The sequence below is a fragment of the Aspergillus lentulus genome, assembly GCF_001445615.1.
Source record: "Aspergillus lentulus DNA, contig: Alt04, strain: IFM 54703, whole genome shotgun sequence".
NCBI classification, from domain to species: domain Eukaryota; kingdom Fungi; phylum Ascomycota; class Eurotiomycetes; order Eurotiales; family Aspergillaceae; genus Aspergillus; species Aspergillus lentulus.
The window spans coordinates 900237-923223 of NW_028322122.1; the positions used below are offsets into that span (position 1 = coordinate 900237).

General features: G+C 50.8%; 8 protein-coding genes across 8 annotated transcripts; 4 read left to right on the plus strand and 4 right to left on the minus strand.

The window, feature by feature from the left end:
• Nucleotides 1-833: 833 nt before the first annotated feature.
• On the plus strand, nt 834-1432 carry ALT_1580 (putative RING finger domain protein; the record flags this gene model as incomplete). The annotated part of the gene is made up of 3 exons (XM_033558555.2): nt 834-940; nt 1005-1184; nt 1249-1432. The coding sequence occupies 3 exons, from the start codon at nt 834-836 to the stop codon at nt 1430-1432; spliced, it is 471 nt and encodes a 156-aa protein (XP_033414446.1).
• A 155-nt stretch (nt 1433-1587) lies between these two features.
• ALT_1581 (putative C6 transcription factor) lies at nt 1588-3576 on the minus strand (the record flags this gene model as incomplete). Its single annotated transcript, XM_033558556.2, has 4 exons — nt 1588-1947; nt 2001-2292; nt 2341-2764; nt 2817-3576. 4 exons carry the CDS (start codon nt 3574-3576, stop codon nt 1588-1590), a joined length of 1836 nt encoding a protein of 611 aa, XP_033414447.2.
• A 179-nt stretch (nt 3577-3755) lies between these two features.
• ALT_1582 (uncharacterized protein L432) lies at nt 3756-5780 on the plus strand (the record flags this gene model as incomplete). The annotated part of the gene is made up of 3 exons (XM_089599185.1): nt 3756-3887; nt 5226-5467; nt 5552-5780. 3 exons carry the CDS (start codon nt 3756-3758, stop codon nt 5778-5780), a joined length of 603 nt encoding a protein of 200 aa, XP_089456331.1.
• Nucleotides 5781-6057: 277 nt separating this feature from the next.
• Nucleotides 6058-7966, minus strand: ALT_1583 (sugar porter family MFS transporter; the record flags this gene model as incomplete). The annotated part of the gene is made up of 7 exons (XM_033558558.2): nt 6058-6233; nt 6294-6454; nt 6503-6862; nt 6938-7258; nt 7312-7591; nt 7649-7765; nt 7906-7966. 7 exons carry the CDS (start codon nt 7964-7966, stop codon nt 6058-6060), a joined length of 1476 nt encoding a protein of 491 aa, XP_033414449.1.
• A 1404-nt stretch (nt 7967-9370) lies between these two features.
• Nucleotides 9371-11706, plus strand: ALT_1584 (homeobox domain-containing protein; the record flags this gene model as incomplete). Its single annotated transcript, XM_033558559.2, has 4 exons — nt 9371-9483; nt 9753-9941; nt 10041-10152; nt 10219-11706. 4 exons carry the CDS (start codon nt 9371-9373, stop codon nt 11704-11706), a joined length of 1902 nt encoding a protein of 633 aa, XP_033414450.2.
• A 1042-nt stretch (nt 11707-12748) lies between these two features.
• Nucleotides 12749-14453, plus strand: ALT_1585 (flavin monoamine oxidase family protein; the record flags this gene model as incomplete). The annotated part of the gene is made up of 4 exons (XM_033558560.2): nt 12749-12874; nt 12927-12964; nt 13018-13406; nt 13459-14453. 4 exons carry the CDS (start codon nt 12749-12751, stop codon nt 14451-14453), a joined length of 1548 nt encoding a protein of 515 aa, XP_033414451.2.
• Nucleotides 14454-15263: 810 nt separating this feature from the next.
• ALT_1586 (uncharacterized protein) lies at nt 15264-16286 on the minus strand (the record flags this gene model as incomplete). The annotated part of the gene is made up of 1 exon (XM_033558561.2): nt 15264-16286. The coding sequence occupies one exon, from the start codon at nt 16284-16286 to the stop codon at nt 15264-15266; it is 1023 nt and encodes a 340-aa protein (XP_033414452.2).
• Nucleotides 16287-17424: 1138 nt separating this feature from the next.
• Nucleotides 17425-19263, minus strand: ALT_1587 (T6SS phospholipase effector Tle1-like catalytic domain-containing protein; the record flags this gene model as incomplete). The annotated part of the gene is made up of 1 exon (XM_033558562.2): nt 17425-19263. The coding sequence occupies one exon, from the start codon at nt 19261-19263 to the stop codon at nt 17425-17427; it is 1839 nt and encodes a 612-aa protein (XP_033414453.2).
• Between the last annotated feature and the right edge of the window lie 3724 nt (nt 19264-22987).

The window sequence follows — 22987 nt, forward strand, 5'->3', positions numbered from 1 at the left end:
CAAACCCAGATTCCCTTGTCCAACCGCCAAGGAAGCTAAATCCGAAGCTGGACTCAAAGTCTCAGAACTAGTAAACGCCAGACTTTCCAGGGCCAGTCAGCTCGCCCTTCCCGCCCGTGGCATGTCTACCAGGATTAGTTGTCGGAGCCGGGGCTGAATGGCTGTGCTCTGGGCCCCTGTTGGAATGTGAAGGGTACTGTACTTACGGAGTACGCAGTATTCGTACTCTGTACTGGATTCCTTGAAATTTAGTTCCACAACATATGGCCGTGAATCATACCAAGAACCCAGGTAGAAATAGAATAGTTAGGCGAGTTAGGCGGCCAGCAACAAAAAAACATTCTTCTGCTGTTTCATCTCACCTTGCAGATTTGTATTTGCATTTGCGATCGCCGTAGATGATTGTAGATAGAATACTCTGTCGAGAAAGGATCGGATGGGCTCGTGTTGTGGTGATCCTGCAACTCACTGTAAATGGTCTGATTAAGGTGCACGCCAACTTTAAAGGCTGGATGGAGCGAACCCGAACCCCGCCATGAATGAGGTGACGGACGGGCGATCAGAAGACAAGACGCGATTGTCGAGTGGATGATAAAGAGCTCGTTCAGGCGGCTCGAGTAAATACCAGGTTTGAGTCTTTTCTTTTTCCTCTCTCTGTCTCATTTCATTCCGTATTTTTGTCATCGTTCCGATTTGCGGTCGGTCGCATTCTCAATCCATCCATTGTCACTAGCTAGTAGCTACTGTCTGTACTCCCGTTTCTACGGTACACAAGCGGCCAATCCGTTGTTCCCAGCCGAAAGCGCAGACCATCAAGGAGTCTGGAACGGACCATGGGGCTGTCGTCAAGCGACGGAGAAATGAACAGTAAGAATCATCACATGGTCATCGTGCTTGGTATAGGTTTGGGAGTCGTCTCATTGATCATCATGTGTCTGCTGTGAGTCCTTTCCCATCACTATCTACCAAGCTGCGCTATGCAAGTAAGGTAGCTAATCTGACAGATTGACCATCTTCATCAACCGCCGCGAGCGAACGCCCACCTTCAAGAAAAACAGAAAAGACCACGGCGATAAGCTGCGCAGATTGGACGCAGTCTCGCCGATACGGACGCTGGAAGAATGGTGGTCCAAATCGAAAGGTCCTCTTTTGCCCTCCGAAGGGGCGGATGGGCAGTTTATCTGGTACGTGGATTTTCCAGCTGATGCGATCACGAAGATCATCACCGGCTAACATCATGTTCATCAGCGTCGTCTGTCTTGAATCCGTCCTACGCTCCCAGGAAATCCGAGAACTCAAATGCCTGCACGTCTTCCACAAGGAATGTCTGGATAAGTGGTACCTGCAGGACCACTTCAACTGTCCGCTCTGTCATCGCGCATATTATGTTCAGGAGTCACGGCCCAGTCACGACTTTGTATGGATGGTATAACCGGAGTCGCGTGCTTTGACGGTCGGCCGTCGTGGATTTCTGCTTTTTGTTCCTGCCTGGAACCCGCGCTGGACGCGTAATGCTTACCAAAGACTTACGACTTTGTCTTATGATGTTATGACCAATGCAATACCTCACAAATGAACCAACACCGATCAGACGGGAAACCCATCTTTCGATGGTAGATATTCGAAATTGAAATCCCACGTATCCGGATTATACCAGTCCAAGACGTTGTACAGGCCCGAGGTCGCGTCGTTGAAGACTTCGGCTTGCACAGGCTGTGGGTCGAGAATCTGATCGAGGATATGCGATAGTTTCTTCTCAACCTCCTTGCATGTCTGGTAATTCCCATGGCCGGGGCGTGCTACCCAGGACAGGCACGAGAGAAAGACGCTCAGGTTCCGGATGAGTTCGGCCCGCGGTAAAACGATGGCATGGGGTCCGACTTCCCGGCTCTGTCGGAGGAGCTCAAGTGTCAAGACACTGGCGCTGGGGAGACCATAATAGAGGATCTGTACCATGTCAGCCTGTGAAGCCACGAACAAACCAAACAGAGTGTTCCTACGATCCATGAGTAATGCCGGGTCATGTCCATCAGCGAATCTCTCTCCGCGTTGATCCTGATGATGTTTGACAGTACCTGTCTGGATGTTTCAAAAAGTGCCGCTTGACCGGTGTTGGTGCGTTTGACAAGCGTCCTCTGAACCAAGAAGACGGTGTACAGGTAGTCGAGATAGGTGTGAAGTACCGCAAATGACGAGCAATAGATATCATTCTCCTCCACATCCGCACGAATATCGTAGCGCAGATAAGCAGGAGCCGTGTTCCATGTATTCCGTGCTTTCTCAACCAGGCGACTACAGAACGTCTCAGTAGTGGTAAAATGTTTGTCTTTGGGGTCTTACTTTGATTTCTCCACGAGATCATCCTGATCACCAGTGCCGAGCGCTAATTCAAGTGCCTCTTCTCGGAAGATGGCGAGCAGGAATCGAAGGCGAATTAGTGTAACCGGGTGGGTGGTCCCATACACATGCCATCCCGCCTTGTCCAGATCCGATATTGCTTGCGTCAGAGTGCTCCCGCCAGCAAGTAGAATTTCATGACTGATATCCATGGGAGGAGTCAACGTGCAGTATCGGTAATTGATGAGGGGCGGCCTGCCCACAAACGTAGCAAGCGACTTGTCCGCGTAGAATGCTGAAGCAAAGCAGACTCTTCTCCATTGACGTAGGAACCATGGGCAGTCATCGGTCTGAGTGCTCTCTTGATGGAGACCGGCAGCGTAGATCGTGGCAGACAAATCACCCAGTCGACGCCAAGCTTGATAACCTACATAACGATCAACAAACCATCAACTGTCGCAATGGGTAGTTAGTCATACTGGAGTCCCCATATTGCTGTGTCCTTAACATGACGTCGTTGTACTGGTAGAAGCCCAGGAGTTCGTTCACCGACGATGCTTGATCGCAGAAACCGAGACAGATGCCACTGGCCTCAACAATCTGAGCGCGAAGACGATCTTTCGCCTCGCTATCAGGCGCTGCTTGAGTGAAATCAGGATCACTGTCAGGCGTGGACATCAACGCTATTCCGGTAATCGCAAAGATGTTCCCCAGGGCTTCCCATCGGGAGTTCCTCCCAGTAAACGAAGATAAGTATTGCTCCACGGTCATCGAGCCATGAACGGTCAGCGGGCGAGAAGTATTCTGAAAAATCTGGTTGACCAAATCTTGAAACTGAGACTCGAAGTCATTTGCGTCTAAACTGTCAAATATCCTCCGGATGGACTCAACGATCGAATAAATAACGATTTTTGGCACGATGGTAATCACCGTCCGAGCATGGTACTTGCGAATCATGATATCGCAGACCGGAAGATCGTACAGCAATTTGAGCACCTCCGAGCCCATTTGCAGTCGATCCGAATCAACAGAGCGAGTGGACACAGCAGCCGCCGAGCTGTTGTCTACTTCAAAAGGGATGTCACTGCGATGCTCGGCAAGTACAGCTGAATAGCTGGTTGACCCAAGGTATCCAGGAAGGGCCGATGGCGGCTCCAGAGTTGTACGGAACCGACTATGTTCACGATTTGAGCTGGGACTCGAGGCACTACAAACAATCAGTCTACCATGAATGCGCATCTTCATCAGCCGGAATCAACGAAAGGGTCTGACTTTGAACTTGGTTGGCTCGTCAATCTTCTTGATGCTTCAATGGGGCTGGCTCGACTGGCGACTGTTCGCTTTGTCATCGGCGCAGGATGATAGAAGCATCGGTTAGCGATGTTCTTCGCCGTACAGCGGCCACACACTGGTCGCCCATGATCACAGCGCAATTTCGCTTTGCGACAGGGTTCGCAGGACTGCAGCGTTCCATTGCGACGGACTGCCGGCGATCGGGTTTGTCCTCCGATTTCGACCATTCTCGGCAGCTTGAAAATATCCTCCGCGATGTAAGGCTGATCTCCATCAAATCATCACAACATTTTCAAGAGTTTATGGTTAAGTTTCGACAGTTGATTTTATGCATCTGAAAGGATTATGGTGAAAGTGAAACATGGTCATGTCGGCAAAGTGGGCCTCAGGCCGTCTAGCTCAATGCGGTTAGTGTGGTCGAATATATAGATCCTCCATCAACAAGTCCTACTCCATACTTAAGACAAACTCCTTCCGAGAACAATACCAGTGAGGCCTAAGTCGTTGATCGGTTATCCTAAATTTATCAATGGAGGATTTACTACAACTTGCTTCTATGTCAACAATTTGCTTTGATATGTGATCTTATCGAGCACGAGTTGACACAACCGGACCTCAAGTTCTTCGCTCCACCAACAAGGCCTCCCCGTAGTGGCTGAAGTTGTAACCATTTTCTTCCAGATACGCCTTGAACCGAGCATCTTCGGTCTCTAGCTCACGGGACATGTCCTGGATCAGGAAGAATCAAAGACCTCCAAGCACAGCAAACCCAGAACCCATCAGAAACACAGCCTGCTGACCTTTGAAGGTGGAATCGAAGGAGTTCTGGATCGGGGTGAACACTTCTGTCCCGATGGTGAAGTGGCCTCGGAGCGGGGTTGGAAAAGACTCTGATGCGCAGAAGAAGGTCGATACGCCAGGGCCCATCTCTTGAAAGGCATTGAAAAGGCCATACATCTCAACGAACAAGGGGAATACAGACTGAATAGGACGGAGTGCTCCTCCCAGGATGAATCCCCAAATAGCGCAGAGCACGAATCCAAGGGTCATGTTTTAGGTGAATGCCTATGAGCAGAGAGTCCTCTGCCGCATGCTGCATAGTCATCCTGTAGAATGGGACAAATGATCCTCTCGATGATAGCTAAATACTCAACAGTACGGGCCTGATGAAGCACAATAAGAGCATAGCTTGTAATAGGAACCGAAGGCACAGAGTCTCAGATATTACGATAACACACCAGAGTAGCATTCGATGAACATACGCAGTCTGAACCAGCTGGTCGAAAAATAGCTAGACACAGCAAAATCGCACGTGGGCAGCGTGAAGTCAACCATATAAGTAACTCCATCCCAGCTCGCGGCGGGCCATCCACTTCCACCCGCAGGAGCATCACACCCAGGCACCCTCTCGTACACCTCAAGCCAAAATGCCCTCATCAACTCCCCTCGAGAAAGCAAACAACCTCATCAACTGCCTCGAAAAGCACGGCCAAGGCCACTACATCGGCGAATCCATCAGCCAACTCGAACACTCTCTCCAAGCCGCCCACCAAGCGAAGAAAGCAGATTAGACTACCCACCCTCCTCCAAAACAGTTCAACCTGACTTCCCCGAAAGGAGCAACCGAGGACCTCATCCTCGCCGCCCTCCTCCACGACATCGGCCAGATCGTCCCCATCGACTCCGCGCGCGAGATGCACCTCCGCATGCAGACGAACAACAACCACGAATCCGTCGGCCGCATCGGACACGAGACACTAGGCGCGGTGTATCTCCGCGGCCTGGGCTTCAGCGAGTCAGTTTGCAGATCAGTCGAGAGTCTTGTCCCTGCGAAGCGGTGCGTAGCCTGTCGCCTTGCAAATAACCTTACGGAAGCGCGGGTAGAAAACTGACCATCGCAGAAGCTCACGGCTGGGGATAGCGCGTACTACGATTCGCTGTCTGCTGCGTCGAAAAAGTCGCTTGAGTTCCAGGGGGGACCGTTTAACGGGGTGGAGCTGGCGGCCTTTGAGGCGGATCCGCTGCGAGAGGAGATGGTCATGTTGAGGCTTTGGGATGATAGGGCCAAGGTTCCGGGGATTGAGGACTTTACGCTGCGGGCGGGGGAGTATCTGGGGATGATTGTGGGGCATCTGGAAGGGAGGCTGTAGATGGGCATGTGGATGAATGATTTGTTTAGCGAAACCCAACAGATGGAGATGCCGGAGCAGGATCGTTGATTAGGGATGTCTTGGTGTTAGTTCGAATTCTTGTAGACTAGGCCGCGGGACGTCACCAACTCCGTGGTTCGAATATATGTTTATGGAGGAAAGACCAATTCTCATGAATATGCACGTCGTTGCTTAAGCATAAGGCTTTAACGTCTGCATTTGTTCATACAAGGGTATAGACGGCATAACGCGCTCATTTAATACTTCCCACACAACCTCAAACACGGTGCTCCACGTTTGTCACAGAGATACCGGTTTCCTCGCCCTTCTCGGCCACATTCTCGGGCAGAGTGCCCAGGGCGCGTCCGCCGAAGAGCAAATCAATCTCTTCCAGAGACTTCTGCTTGGTTTCCTTGAAGCAGAAGTAGATGACCGGCAGGGTAATGCAAATGTCTAGACAATATACATTAGCCCGTTTCACCATAATGACACTTTTTTGGGGCGCAAACTTACTCCATGCCACGAAAACAAAGTAGAACTTCCATCCAAGCTTGCCCAGAGCAATAGGAGAGACTTGGGCCCAGAGAGTAGCCACGGCCCAGTTACCGATACCTGTCGCAAAGGCGTTTCCTTTACCACGAATCTGCATGGGCATGACCTCGGACATGTAGACCCTTGATTGCTATCAGCTAGCGTCGAAGTAGAGTGACGAGAATACTTACCAACTGCAAGGGCCAAAGGACAGGGAAAAGATAGTGGTCACGCAGAAGAGGAATGCAACACCACCGATACTGTAGCCATGGCGGCTACCATCCTCATTCTGCGAGTTCAGTGCTGCTTCACAGATCAACGCAATGGAAATTCCGATGGCACCAAACATCATGGGCCTGCGTCGCCCTACTCTGTCCAGAATGAAGATGATGAAGAACAAGTTCGCGAGAGGACCAACGCAGTTGTAAATACCCGCAACTAGCGTGGCTCTGTTCCCTGTGATACCGAGCGACTCATACATAATTGTTTGATAGTAGCCGATCACGTTGACACCGGTAAACTGAGTGAAGACCTGCACGGCGACACCATGCCTATATGATATGGTTAGCGACGGCGATTATAGCAGAGGGGTCGACAGCCAGGTGGCGGCTATGGGGAGGGCGTACATCAATCTGGTCCGCCACTGAGGGACTTGGAACATGATGAGCCAGCCAGGCGCCGTAACAGCCTTCTCAGCATCAATAGTGGCCCTGATCTCCGTGTATTCGGTCTGAATCCAGTCGTCGTTGGTACCGTCATAGTGCAATCTCTTTAAGATCCTCATCGCCTCGTCGTACTTCTCGGTCTCGACCAAGTATCGAGGGGACTCTGGCATGAAAAGCATGCCGACAACGAGAAGCAGAGCAGGAACGGCCTGGAATGCCAAGGGGAATCGCCATTGGAACGAACTCGTGTCTGGTGCGTGGAGTGATCCGTAACCGACCCATCTGCCGGGTGTCAGCAACCCCTGGAGATCACAAAGGCAAAGACCGGCACGTACGTGCTGACGATGAAACCAACACCAATCATCTGTTGCGCCAGTCCAACGATCAAACCACGAGAGCGAGGATGCGCACACTCGGCCTGGTAGACGGGCACGGACATGGACATGAGACCGACAGCCCATCCTGCGAGGATACGGCCGACCAGAATCATGGCCAGGTTCATCGCCGAAGCCTGCAGAATAGCGCCGACTAGACAGATGCAAGCACCCATCTGGATGGTGAATTTACGCCCGAACCGATCCATCGTCAGACCTCCCTGAAGGGCCCCAATGGCGGCTATCGCAGTCTCTGTCAGTGAACTAGCAGAATTGCAGTAGGAAGGGGAAGACATACCGCCTCCATTGAATGTACTGTTAATGGCACCGATAATGGCGGAGGTCTTGTTGGTGTTGAAGAAGGCGAGGAAATTAGGACTCGCGATAACATCGGTCATCACACCGGCATCGTATCCTTTTAAGAAGCGACTTAGCCAGAAACTCAGATAGGGTGGACATGAAAGTGAGTGCTTTTGTAACTGAGAAGAGACAAAGGTGTCTCAAACCTCGGTATTCACACAAAAAGGGTTTGGAAAGTATCATTGCTGAACGTACCAAAAAGAAACGACCCGGTAGCTGCAAAAGCAGCCAGACTCATGGTGAAAAGTCGGCCCATTTTGGCTACACTTGAAGATAGCAATACTAAAGACCAGCAAGAAGCGGAGTGCACCTGGGGAGCAGAACCGGCTGGCCGTTTGGGGAGCAAGCCATCTCTATATAAAATCTAGATTCAGCCCCTCGCGGGAATAGTGAAAAGGCTTGTTGTGTCGCAGAAACCAACAAAAGTAGCGAGAGGCCATCGAAGCGAGCCATGCCGACTTGAGAGCCTAGTGAAGGACAAGCGGGGAGAGAACCTCCAGATCCGGGGATTGCGGGTTAAAGTTCCAAGCTAAGACTCTCAGCAACCGACAATTCAGCCGGCCAGTCCACTCGAGGCATTCGCTTGCTGCTCTGACACTCTTGCCGCAGGGAAGAATGATGTGGTGTGATTGGTGCAATAAATAAAATTGAGGCTAACATCTGACATTTATCCTCCCGTGTTCCTATTGATCGAACAACCATTGTCCAAGCCAGGTATATCAAGGAGATTTCTCCGTCCAGACTATCGTCGACCAAACCAAGCAACCACAAGTCTAAGGCTGGCGTGCGCCATTGTCATTTTACACTCGACTCCGGTGGCATGACCTAGTTCTGAATTAAATTCCGTACTGCCTACGGAGAGAGCAGAGAGATCCACTCAGCGGCTGACGAAGCCGAAATTCCAATTGCAAGAGAAACCAGATGCTTTGGATAGTATAATAGGTGGACAGATCTTGAAAGTCGTTCGACTGGCTCTCCTGGATGTACCTAGGTAGTTTCTTCGGTCCCTCAGCGATAGACCATGAGAAACTAGACTAGATCTTACTACTCCGTAGTTAAGGGCTGACTCTCAGCACCAAAAAGGTCAAGTCATGTGCTCAAGGGCATGATCTGTCAGGCACTCAGGCTGTCATACCTATCACGTGACTGATACTGCCAGAATATTCACGTGACAGCGCGTCGAGCGCGTTCGTCCAGCTTCCGCGCCAAACACGCTCAACTTTCCACCCGGCGTAACTTGTGACGGAAAGCTTCGTCGGTGGAAATGCCGCAGCAGTAAGAAAAATGAGCACAAGATCAGCTGGTCATCATTGAATGACTTGAATGCGCTTCAAGGCTATTCGCATCCATAAAAGCTGAAGCCTATCGGTCTCAATTGAGAGCATATTGTCTCCTTACTTTGGTGTCCTTTCCTCGGTCTTCGATGCAGTGGAATAAGACGACGTCGGGATCCCAATACAATGTCTTATGAGCCCGAGGTAGATACCTGTAATGGAGAGTCCGTAGGCAATACGTCAGGTCATCCAAGCACTGGACGAGTGGAAGTCACACACGTAACAATCTGTCAACAGTAAGGCAGCGATGGACAACCCCTCACTGATGCAATAGGTTTGTATAGATAGAACTAGAGGTCAATACCTTATCAGCCTACGCATTCTTCATGTTGGCAACCAAGGATCAATTGGACCCAAATCAGAAACTGTGGAATCTGTCGACGCCAAAGACACCTCGTGCGGGCGGGCTGGATCGGCCGCACTACCGCGCGGGCGTATAGTAAGGTACCTTGGGACTAGTTACGCCGTACTACAACGCCTCCACGCTGTGCAGTCCGCGTCCACATCGCGACGCGATTAGATGAAGCGCTTTTTTCCCACCGCACCACTAAGAGATCTAGTCCACTCCGCTCATCCAATTCCCCATTCTCTTCTATATCAATGTTCTGATCTTCTGATTTCTACGGCTCTCTTTTCTGTTACTGCTCTTATACTGGCTTCCAATTCCCCCATGCCATACCGATCTTGAATCCTATCGACCGGTGGCAGTGTTGAGAACATGTCGGATCCCGAGCGTTCTGCTGCGGCATGTTCCTCCTCTCCGCCAACGGTACAGACTCCTGAATCTGCTACTTTGAACTATGCCTTCCTCGTGCACTCCCAGAAGACCCTCACCCAGAACCTCCCCCCGCGAGTCGACAACAAGCTGCTTGCTCGTCAGAAGCGCCGTCGGACAAGGTATATATGAGCTCAATTCGAATCTGAAGTAGTCAATTGCCATTGACTGGCTCTGCTTGAACTATCTTCGCTAATTGCTGTCCATTTGCTGCCGTACAGTCCCGAGGACCACGCGATACTCGAGGCCGAATATCAACGCAATCCCAAACCAGACAAGACAGCGCGCGCCAACATTGTGAGTCGCGTCTCGTTGGGAGAGAAGGAAGTGCAGGTATGATCTCGAGAATAAGAACGCCGCGTCGTCAGACACTTTAGTTCTGATCATGCAACGCTCCAGATCTGGTTCCAGAATCGTCGTCAGAATGACCGGCGAAAGTCCAAACCCCTCCAGCCACACGAACTTCTCGCCCCTCGATCGGACGTGTCTAGCCCTCTAAGACAAACTACAAGCGACGACGGCCCTTCTGCGGAGCCAGAATCATCGAGTGGGGGAGAGCAGTACGATGGACGGGAACAAGACAGGGATCTTGCAGACCTGCCTTTGGAAGATGGCGTGCCGCAGTCTTCCTATGAGTCGGTAGAAAGTGGAGGCAAGGACGATACGGCACAGCTTAGTTTGAGCTCACAGACAAGCCTGTCGTCGCAATCAAGCGAAAACAGTCAAGAGCTCATTAAGGCCATTCCCGACACAACGTCGGCTCAGCAAGATAACGACACGCCGCTTGATCACACACAACTCTCTGCCAAGAGAAAGCGTTCCATTTCAGACCTGCGCGGAGATGTCCCAACCACACATCAGCAGCAGCAGCAACAACAAACTCCTGGCGGCCTACAGATTCTGAAGTCGCCACCATCCTTACGTCTGTCACTGTCCTTTGACGGAGAGGCAATGGTACGAAGAGAAGGCGAGTTGACACCGTCTCCCCCGAAAGGACGCAACTCTCTCCGGATCGCCATGTCTTCGGATGGGAAAGCTGTCATCCGTAGAGAAGATGAGCCATCCCCGTCCAAAGGCCGCATTTCCATGTTCTCGACAAAAAGTTCCCGATTCCCAGGGTTGCGTAGAAGCAGTAGTGCGGTGGTCCTTGGAACACCTCGGGCTGGCGCCATGGAGAAGGAGAAAGCCTTCGGAAGATCTCGAGACCCTCGGAACTGGGAATCATTTTTCGACACCGACGCAAGAAGCGCGTTGTCGACTCCAACTAGCTCTCAGAGTGCTCCTAACTCTGCCTCCCCTAACCTCATGCTTGCCCCTGGTCAGCGCTCATTGACCCGAAGCTTATCAGCAAGACACACTAATATGTCGACTTCGACCACTAACGATTACCTCAACACTCCGATTCCACAGCATGCTGGTGAGAAGCGGCGGAAACTCTCGCGTACTGTCTCCTCTCTAGGCCGACTTGAGTCTGGCTTTAGCAATCTCAACAGAACGCCATCGGGCACATATAAGATCTCCAAACTCCGTGATACGATGAAAGACAAGGATGATTTGGATATCGAATACGGCGACTCGGACAAAGAGAATTGGATTCCTGGGACCCGAGTCTCACATGTTCGGCGGCGAGCCGCCTCCCACCATCAGTCTCAGCGCCCGGCGCTCAAAGAAGCCAATGGACGAGATGGCAGGATAAACAGGAATCTAGCTGCAACAGGCAGACGTTCCCGAATTCCTCAACCGTCGCACCGCAAAAGCATCAAATCCATGCCAGAGCTTGCTGCGGATGTTTCGGCTTTCATGGCCGGCGGAGGAGTTGCAAGCCAAGAAGAAGACCTTGACTGTGTTCAAGGTCTATTATCCTTGAGTCAAGGCGCTTGGAGGTAGACTTCATATTCCTCCTTAGCTTTGTCTCTATGATACCACTGATTTCCTTTGTTCCTTTTCTTTTGTCCTATACTTCTTGACGTTCCTTTCTGCTCATGTTGGATGTCGCAAGCAAGCGAGGAGTGGTTCCATGTATGATGTCGGAGGAGGCTCATCTTGTAATGATCGAACTTTCTATGCTTTGTGGACATAAGCCTCGGCTGTACGGAACATACAGCTTCCCCCTTGGAGGCGGTGGCCACTTGTTGTGTTGACCACGATGATGATGAAACCCTTGCCATAAGATAGCCAAGCGATATTGATGTCAGGCAAGCTGTCTCGCCAATCAGACGACGAGGACGAATATAAATATTTCAATAGAACACCAATCCGTAGAGCAGTGCATTAATTCTGATCCAGATTGTAGTGATGAGGGGACGTTGAAGTTGGCACCTCCTGGCGGCAAGAAGAATGCAGGATGGACGCACGTGGTCCGCCGGCTGACTGATAAGGAATGCATCAAAGCGTTTGTATTTCGTTTATCTAGCTCCATCTCACGTTGATATATCAGCAAGTTGTCTTCATCCCTAAGCTTCTTAAGGCAAAACGTTCAAGGACCTGGACAAGTAGGTGTATATAGTGGAGAGGTAAGTTTTTACGAATCGTACTTTGTTTTATCCTCGTATTCTTCAGGACATGGTGTCTCGGCTTTTGAGTGAGCTTGTCACTGTCCCAGCACATACAACAATGTTTATGCTTTGAATTTTGATCTATTGAACTCATTTGGATGATCGAGAGTGTTATTCGCACCTTTTCTAGTTGCATACCGCTTACGTTGTGTTCTTCGATTTTCATCTGGCCGCGTGCGGGCATCCATCTTGTATACGATCTACTACTACTCTTCATGCAAGAACAACATCTGCATCTTTCCCCGGCTTATTGTATCTATCATAGGACTGTACTGACCGCAAACTGACAGAGTCCCTATTCCAAGACTGCTCCTAGCAAGAACGTTGCAATATTTGAACGTCAGAGCAGTCTGTTGCCACATCCTATTGCCACAATGGGCGGAGGCCTCAAGGTGGCTATTGTCGGAGCTGGCCTCGCTGGCTTACGGTGTGCAGATATACTAGTCCAGAATGGTGCTCAAGTTACCATCTTTGAGGCAAGAGATCGACTCGGAGGGCGGGTGCGTTCACAAGCATATTGATGATCGCGAATCACTTACTGAATCTAAACAGGTCCATCAAACAAAGATCGGAGATCATCTTATAGACTTGTAAGATGTCCGGACCCGCCTGCTTAGAAGTGTCTAAGCTAATTTGTCGAAAGGGGCCCTAACTGGATTCATGGTACGGAGAAGAATCCCATCGCTGGCGTGGCAGAAGTGACCGGAACGACTATCGAGGATTTCGAAGGCGAGCAGCTCATTTTCTCCAGAGATGGAAAGCTCGTCGATGAAGCCACCTCGACCAAGATATCTGAATTCTTATGGAGCACGATAGACGATGCCTTTGAATATAGCAATGCGCACAAGGACTCCATTCCCCCTGATCGAAGTCTTCTTGACTTCTTTAAGGAGAGAGTCAGCAAAACGGGCTTAAGCCCGGAGGAAAAGAAACTCTGTATAGAGACATGCAAGATGTGGGGGGCGTACGTTGGTGACTCTATTGAGAGACAGAGCCTTAAGTTCTTCTGCCTCGAAGAATGCATAGACGGGAGTACGCGCCGCATCTTCCCTATGGCTGCTGTCTGCTGACATTGCATCGCTAGACAACTTCTTCATCGCATCTACATACAAGAAGATCCTGGACTACGTTTCCAAAGCAGCCACCCAACATGCCGACATCCGCTTCAACCAGCCGATCACCAAAATCGAAACGGACTTCCGAGAGAACTCGAGCGCCGCTAGAAGAGTGATACTGACAACCGCAGCCGGCGAATCTCACCAATTCGACGAAGTAGTAGTGACCTGCCCCCTTGGCTGGCTGAAACGCAACAAATCCGCATTCCACCCCGCACTACCCCCTCGACACCTGCAAGCCATAGACAGCATCTCCTACGGCCGACTCGAGAAGGTATACGTGACATTCCCGCGCGCCTTCTGGCACGCAGACGCCGAAGCCGCGCTGAACGGCCCGGACCCCAAGGGCACCGCTCACCACAATCCCACCTTTGCGGTTTTCCACGACCCAACCTACGCCGAGCACCCCGAAGGCATCCTCTGGAACCAGGAGTGTATATCGTTTGCCGGCCTCCCCGCCGACTGCGCCCACCCCACGCTCCTCTTCTACACCTACGGCCCCTGCGCCACATATATCGTCTCCAAGATCGCAAATCTCGACCCCTCTTCAAACGAGTACTACACCTTCCTCGACGGCTTCTTGCGCCCGTTCTACTCCCGCCTGCACGGGTACTCGTCCTCCTCAGCCGACTGCAGACCCCTCGCCTTCGTCGCCACCCAATGGCAGAATGACCCCTACGCGGGGAACGGCTCCTACTGCAACTTCCAGGTAGGTCTTGAGCAGGGCGACAAGGACATCGAGGCGCTGCGGGGGAATATCGGCCCCAAGCGCGGGGTCTGGTTTGCGGGCGAGCACACGGCGCCCTTTGTGGCGCTGGGGACGAGTACGGGGGCGTACTGGAGTGGGGAGCGGGCGGCTGGGGAGATATGCCAATTTCATGGGCTGGGTAGATTGGGGATTGGTGCTGGGAGGGACGATTCGCTCCCTTCGGCTGCATCAAGGAAGATAGCTTCGTCTCATTGAGCTGCAGATGGTTGGATATTCGAGTTTGGGGACAATGCTGGGGACGCCATGTTGATTGTCATCTCACGTTTAGAGTAGCCAGTGTTTTGCTGCACCTTTGTTCATACTTCTCCTTTTTGGTTTCGAGATGCACATAATATTGATCAATATTCTGATTCGAGCAAGTATTTACACAGAGACACTTGTGATGACCAGCATCCTAAAAAAAACACAAAGCCATCCCATACCTGCACACCCAGCAAAGAAAGATGCACTGCAAATAGGGGAATCGAAGAAACAGTCTTAGCCACGATACCAAGAGAACCAAGACAAAAGGACGTCCAAAAAAAGCCTGCTAAACACCTCGCATAATCAATCACAATCGCCTGCGCCCCCAATATGAAACGACTGAGCATCGCCGGACCAGCGTGATACCCGAACCGCACCTTCCCAGACACACAGACAAGCGAACAACCAAGGTACCGTACAGTAAACAGAACAAATGACAATCTGGGTATTCACAAACTCCTCGTATGAGCATCAAAGAAAAAGCAATGTCCAGGATTTCGTGTAGCGTCCCGAACCAAGCAATAGTATGTATGATACAGTGGTAGGGATGGTTACGTGAGCATTTAGCCAAGTTGCAAGAGAAAAGCGATAGAAGAAGCAGGTGTAGAACAGAGGTGTCGGTCAAAGTATGTCCCCAACACCAGCTTCTCCCAGACGTTTGAAGCTGCGTTCAATCGCGACAAGCGAGTCGTTTAGTCAGCTCGCACAGCATTCAAGGGCCGAATTTGTGAAGCGCACAACTTATGAGCTCGAGCCCTCGAATTAATCTTCCCATATCGTTTCGAGGTCAAGATCTTGCCGACGTTCCGCTCCACAGACACTCCAGCGCTTCCTCTTGTCGATCCTCGCCCCGTAGACTCCTGAGCCGCCTCGCATAGGGCCAGGAGAACCCGCAGGACTCAAAGCATCAGATGTACCACGGCGCCTGCTCCCGTTGGCTGCCGCCTCCGCTTCGTCTGCCCTATCAGCGGCAGCCTTGAGCGCTGCAATTCGGTCGGCTTCGATGGCTGCATCCTCGGCGTCAGGAATATCTGGGATGGTCTCGAGAGAGGATATGCTCGGACTGCGCGATCGGAGGCTTGTAGGAGTCGATGGTACTGACGACGTAGAGGAAGTCGAGTATCCCGGGAAGGCTTCGTTGAATTTTGAGCCGAGGACCACTGGTGACGAATGGATCGACGAGGGACTGCTAGTAGGCTGGGTGATCGAAGTCGCACTGAGGAAGTGAAGGGGTGATGATGGTCGTCGGCGCCCGACACGCAGGTTGTGTGATGCGACGGGAGATGTGGTGGAGGATTCCCCATACGGTGGTGATTTCATGGTTGTGTCAAGCTCAGCGTGCTCTGAGATAGTTTCTGAAATGTTCAGAGGTGCCATCCTGGCTTCGAGGGTGTCCCTTGAAGGTATCTGCAAAGGTAGATACCGTCTTGGGGTGTTATCATAGTGATTCGGAGGCGCTTCTCGACCATTGACGAAGATATATCGCCCTTTGGAGTCCAGCCCCGGGGACGAGTGAGCGCGCGTCATTGGAGGGACACCCGAGACCTCCGCCAACGACCGCGAGCGATAATGGGCGCGGGGAAAAGTCGAGCGACTCGGCGGAGCGACCGGAGGATCGGGGGTAAGAGACAAGGTTATCATGACGTTGTCGGACCGCTCTGACTTCCCAGTAGCCTCCTTAATCGCATTCGCGGAGCTTGCCGTGTTGACCGGTTCGAGTTCGACGGTTCTTGCAGCGCGGGGCGGAAGAATGCGCCCCTCTGGGGAAGGACGGGAAGCTTCCATGTCTGTCTGAAAACAGAAATGTAACGGTATAAATCTGCCTTTCGAACTAGATCGACCTCATGCTTGACTGTATACGGGAACCATGAGAGTGAATCGATCCGAGACCTCTCGAGACCCAAAAGGGAAAAGGATACGGAGTTTTGACGAAATCGATTATACCCCTGGCGATATTATTATGCCTCCGACAAACCCATCCAACAGTTAGTTGTATCGGACCAGGGGAGAAGGCAACCTCGTGCGCGAGGGAGAAAGGGGGGGTCGATAGGAGATCTAGAGTTGAGTGGTGAGATCGAAGAAGCTGGAAGAAGCTGAAGTAGAAGTAGAACAGCGAAACCGCGGTGTGATCAATCGGTCGGAGAAGAGCGGACAGAAGGAGGAGGAATGAGAGGGAAACCACCCACGGGACGACTCGTGATAGCAATAGCAGTGACGATGTGCGAATCAAGAAGAATATGTAGCTTTTCAAGCGGAAAGAAATTTCTTTTCTCGTTCTCTCCTTGCGAATCATTCATGCCCAAAATTTTCCCGCGTTTGTACTGGTCGCTCGAATATGGCCAATACGTGATCTGTGCTCCTCAGCCAGGGGTACGCTTCTTCGGAGAACAGCGACTGCAATCCCTCCCTAGGCAGCGATTTCTCAGCCTGATAGGGCACATATGTCCTAGGATTGCATGCAATAATGATCAGGGGTTGACAGATAATCTACAATTTCGCTGGGACCAGTAAAGAGAAAGGGTCGACTCTGGCCACCTCCAGCTTCTCTCTACTGATACCTTTATCGACAGCTCTGGGCAAGAACAAACGACGAAATATGCTGTAATGAAGATAATTGCAACTTATCTTGTCTAAGGAGTTGATATTCCAAGCTGGCTCTGAATCCCTTACTCTGGGCTCTACAGGACGGGAAGCCTGTTGTGAGGAGCTACTACTAATCAACTACTACTCAGTAATGAGCACTCGCATACACCTCCAGCTGACGTAAGAGGTAAGTAAGTATTATGAATTATGACATTAACCAACATCCTGGATATCAGAGAGTGATCACCAATATAACACCGCGACAACTATTAGAAAAGGGGACTATCACGAGACTGGAACGAGATCAACGAGGCAGTAGACTACGACCTTGGATCCTTGATCAGGCATGTGCCTCTTTGCACATCTTCGACACACTCTTGCGGACGTACACTTCGCGTACAGGATCCCCCTCGTGGTCTTTAACTACCCATTCTCCAATGCCATACTCCTCTGGAGCTCGTTTGACACCGCGTCCGCCCCCGCCAACGATCAGGTTGCCTGGTCGGTACTCGGGATTGGCCTTCATGCGGCGGATGGCTGAGACATGGATTTGAGCATCCTTAGGAATATCTCGCACCTCTCCACAGGGAAGAGGCCACCGGATCGGCTTCCAAGAGCCGTCGTCCTGCAGATCCATGCGACGGAATGGAAGATACTCCATGATCCGCCACGACAACACTGACGTGAACGGCAGCCCATTGCCGTAAGCCAAGCAATCATGCAGGAGTCCTTTCGTGCTGGACTCGTACAGCGCTTCCAAAAATCTGCGCTTGGATTTAGACGCGTGGTTTTCGTCCTCCTTCCGGGCGAATCTCCTGTGCTCATCATTATCTTCTCCATGGCTGGGATCTCGACACATATCCATATTCTGCTCCCAATGGAGATGCTCATGCAAAGGCGACATCTCCCCATCATACTCTTCGCAGCATTCAAACTGTTTCAGCTTGCGCGGGTCAAACTGAAGGCCCGCGCGCTGTGCCTCGTGTACCATCCAAACCAGGGGTGCATGACTAAGAGGCCATTCTTCGCCTTCGCCAAGTTTCCAACCTCCGCCGATGTCCGCGTGTCCGCCGGGGAACCAGACTTCTTGAATGTCCTGATGCCTTTCATCTTCATCATCTTCATCGTACTCGCTAGGAGCCCGACTTCCTGCTTCTGGTACCTGAAGCGAAAGCATTGAGTTACCACTCTTGACCGATGCTAAATCTTCTGTAGATGCGTTCATCATAGGTACAGCCAATCCGAGTTTCTTTCTCTTCAACGGTGAGGGTGAACGATAATGGTGTGCACTGCGAATGCTTCCGGCACGCGATCCATCTGCACTGCGGTAGACGGATTCTGTTTCCTCCTGGTCCTTTCGGCCTGGTGCGTTTTGCGGCCTGTTCTCCACGTTCGCCTCGTCGTTCACGACAATGGATGGCAGACCATCCGGTTTCTCAGACTCAGGATGCTCATCATGACGGAAGTGATGCAGGTGTCGCTGCCAGCGATGAGGACCTCGTTTCTTCATCGACCATGGTTTGACCTCGGAGATGAGATCCTGTCGAAATTTGGCGCGTCGTTCGTCAATGCCTACGGCATGTCGAATAATCCTGGCTGAGCTGCGAGCAGTGTACGGGAATTTGCTTCTCTGCATCCAAGCTGACTCGAACCTCGGCACGCTGTTGACCGTGTCGAAGAGGCCCATGAATTTGATGCGACTGATAGGTCGGCTAAAAGTTTCACGGAAAGCTTTCATGAATCGGAAGAGTTTTTTCTTCTCCTCTTTTTCCTCTTCGCTATCCCCGCGCCGACGCTGTTGCCATTTGGCAAAGGTCTTCCATGCGAACCTAGTCAGCTCCTCGTTTCCCGCTTCGAGCAAGCCGATATAATCAAGCATCTCCGCCAGGAAGCGCGCGATATAAGCACCGCGACTGAAACCAATAAAGTAAATCTCGTCGCCTGGGGCATAGTATCTCATGAGGAATTTATAACCACCCATGACATGTTGATCGAAGGAGGAACCCACGGCGGAGTCCTTAGCTTTCAGGTAGGCCGACTTGATCCGGTGGAATCGCCCATTACTGGAAAGGGAGTTCGATGTCACGTAGGTGCCAATACCTGGCTGGTAATAATGGTACTGGTGACTCTTACTGCGATCTAGCATCTTCACCCAGGAATCTTCTGTAAGCACACGCATCGACGGACTACACACGGCCTGGGGGACGACTCACTCGGAAGATCTTGAGCACGTTGCTGTCTGATTCATCACCGCAAAATTTATTACCAGTACCATCAAAGCAAAGGACAAACTGCTTTGGGATGGGAGCCGGCCCCAGCGGTACCGCGTCCATGTTTCCGCGCAGGTATAACGGAACTTGATGCTCCCTGCGCGATCACTTGGCTGATTTTGAAATAAAAAGCAAGAACAACCGGAACAAATGACAAATTAATCCCCGACTCGCGGAGAACGAAACTTATGTATACAGTTTGTTAGCTCTTAGAGACACCCACATGCAACTGCAGGTAAGAGTTGCTTGGCTCGGACTTTATAGTGTGATACCAGTAGAGACGGGGATTGGGCTTTGACACCTCTTGGCCAGATCCCAGGAGACAGCGAATGATCGTCAAATCTACGGTACCACAGTCGACGGCATCCAGGAAGAAAAAGAGTCAAGCTGTAACTATCCCTGGAGGCTATGGCATCCAGCCATCGCCCGGAGCTAAGCAACAAGGGAAGCTCGTTCCTCCCACGCGGATCAACATGGAGGGGTAGATAAAAAGCGAGCGGTCCACTCGAAACATTCTTTCTTTTCTGCACCAAACCGGTTCAGCCCGCTGAGAAGCGAGGCATGAGAGCGAACAGAACTCTTGTTGGTCAAAGCAGCAGTGGTTGGTGGGGCATTTCTTCAATGTCACAAGTTCAATTGTTCAACTCATTCCCCGAGTATCTAGCTACGCGGCAAGCGGCTTGAACACCGGCGGACATAGAACACAAAGACCGTGTCGTATTAGAGCCTATCATACAGTCCGTAATGTGATTTGGCATGCATCCACCTGTCAGATTTGTCAAAGATAGCATGACCGGAAAGTATAATCGGAGTATCTTCGTCCGCACGAGGCCGTGTCTCGCCCCTCTGTGACGCGGTTTGATTTTGATCGCCTTGAAAGATGGTGTAGGACGGAGTAGTGTTGACGATCGAGGTGGCAGGTAAACTTCAACAGGATTTGGGCCATTAGAATGCCTGGGATATCACCTCAGGGGATTTTTCGATACTGAGAAGGAAAAATCCGTGTGGCCGAGGCGCGTATCGGATGGATCGCTTTTCATCAAGATGCAGTAGACGATGACGATCTTTCCCCATTGATACCATCTGGGTGGAGATTACCGAGACCATGGCTGGCTGTCCCAAGCCTAGGAGCACTTTAGCCAGGCCCTCACAAGGAGGACACTGGACAACGATAGTTTCATGCAGGAGTGCGGAAAAAAGGGAGAAAAGTCCCTGCTGGGTCAACCAAGTCTAGCAATGGCCGGCTGATGATCGCGAATGTAATACTCCCTCTGCTGGAGGCAATCAAAGCATACGTGCTGCTGTCTCGTAAGCATTATTTTGTGGGATGTACTGTGAAAAAATCCACCACCCATTACTCCTTGGTTGAGAGCTAAATACGTGATCTATTTTATAAACATTCCTTCAGGACAGTCGAATGGTTTTTCTTTTATTTTATTTTATTTTTTTTTTTATCTATTTACTCAGTTTGATCGCTAGCGAGTACCTTATGAGTACTAGTATCTACTCCGTATGACCCTTCCGATTGAGAGAATGACTCTGGCAGCCCCAGAACCTTGGATCCTGAGGTGTCTCCGCTGAAGGGGGGGCCTGGCTGCCTGGGGCCGGCCACGAACCATTCGGGAGCTGCCGATCGTCTCTCCTCGATCCACCAAGACGGGCTGGGAGGGTTCGTCCAGCTCTGCTCGTATGGTCACTCGGACGATCGCATCCCAAACGAACCTCTTCCAAAAGCAAGGATTTACTCTCGTGTTATTTTTGATCCTACACCCCATTGTCATCATCTTGAAGTGTCCAACCGGTGTCCGATATATACACAAAAGTACATATGAGAATGCCAGGGTTTTTGTCTGTGTTTTGCCAGGTAAGCTGCTCTCCTTGCTGGACAAAGCACGAACCTACCTAATATACCTTACCCCTCCCCCCTTGTCACCGAAATTTCTAAACGCAAGCCACGAACTGCGTATCTTACCAACTACGTACATGTACCAAGTATCGAACTACATTATGTTGGTAACTTGCTGATCATCCACTAGCTTGTCTTCAGGGCAGCTGAAGGAGACACGCTTGGACAAAAAAGGCGGTTTTATCATCCACTCGCGGGCTTCAGAATAATTCTCCTTTAGTCGCACTGTCACAATTGAATCCCGACAACAAGATCCTTGAACTCATACTCATAAGACCTTTTACATCTAATGGTGTCGCATAGGACAGTGGTCGGTGAAAAATTTCCCAGTTGCAGAATCCCTTTACTTTCCAAGATAGAAGACGGAGAGTGACAGGCATATTACTAAACCTTTGCTCTTTTAGTGCCTGAGGGTCATAAACATTTGAGTACATAGGTATTGATATCTGTCAGCTATCAATGTAACTACAGGCCATTTCAGCCTGACGAGTGAAGTGGTGGTGATCCCGTGTTGCGAACGTGTGGGTACCTCAGACTACTCACGCACTAGTGGCTCAGTAGTTGTGACTAGTCAACGCATGGTCTGTCCCAAATGAGATTTCTGACTTCACTAAAAGTTTCGGGTGTGGGTAGTCGATCTGATTTCGATTTCGCTTCCGATCACAGCAGACAAGATGCTGGAACCTGTTTCCTGCATCACTTTCATGCTATTGCACAAAACTCATCATGACCCATCCCTAGATTCCAATATCTCAACCTGCTTGATAGGCTTCGTCTTCCCTTACGTTTAGTAAAAGCTGGGGAGGATGAGATTCACCCACATCGTGATGTCAGTGCGCAATAGATAATGTAACCACACCCAGCACAGAGCGCGTGCGTGTCTCGAAATATACCGCACCCGGCTACCAATAATAATAATGATACGAAGGTAGTTAAGTATTGTACTCCAAGCTTGTGCCGGACACTGCTCCCAGCGATGTGAAATCAATCCATTGGTAATGGACAGTCGAGGTGGAGCAGACAGCAGTGACCAGTGAGCACACAATCGCAATCATCTGAATAATAATCGAGAACATTGTGGCTGGCCCCAGAAGCCGACGATCTGCTGGGTAAAGAAGACTACAAGGAAAGTCGGTAATGCATGGACCTCGTTGATTGGCTGAGAGTCGTCTTTGCACTCTTGCTGCTTCGGTTTTTCCCCATGCTTTCCTCCGATTCCTCCTCTTCATGCAGCTTCTCCTTGGAATCTCCATCATTATTATTCATTAGATATTAGGATTATCAAGAGTGACCTATGGGATTTCGTCAACTATCAGCTTCTACACTCGGCCGCTTGCCAAATCCGGCTTCTTGAGTCTTGACATTGGTACCAAACACTACGTAACAGTAGCTATGAATCATTGATCCGATACAAATCATACCCATCTGTTCGAGGCTCGGCGGCAGGCTGTCAAAGAGATACACTTACTCGTCAAGCTGAATTACGTTCGTCACATTGGTCCACATCCCTAGGTTCTCCTTGGTACACGGATCAAGGATATCCACTCTTTCTAGCAAAGATGTCCAGCAGGCTATTCGCCTTCTGCTTGTCTCTGCGGGGTATGCGCTTGTGAGTATTACCATTTGATGGCCTAGTTTACTAGGTGCTGAATATGGCTTAGATGGCGGTACCACAATAGGACTCCCTCTGGACCTCTCACTGCTTCTAGTCCAATTGATGCTCTCAA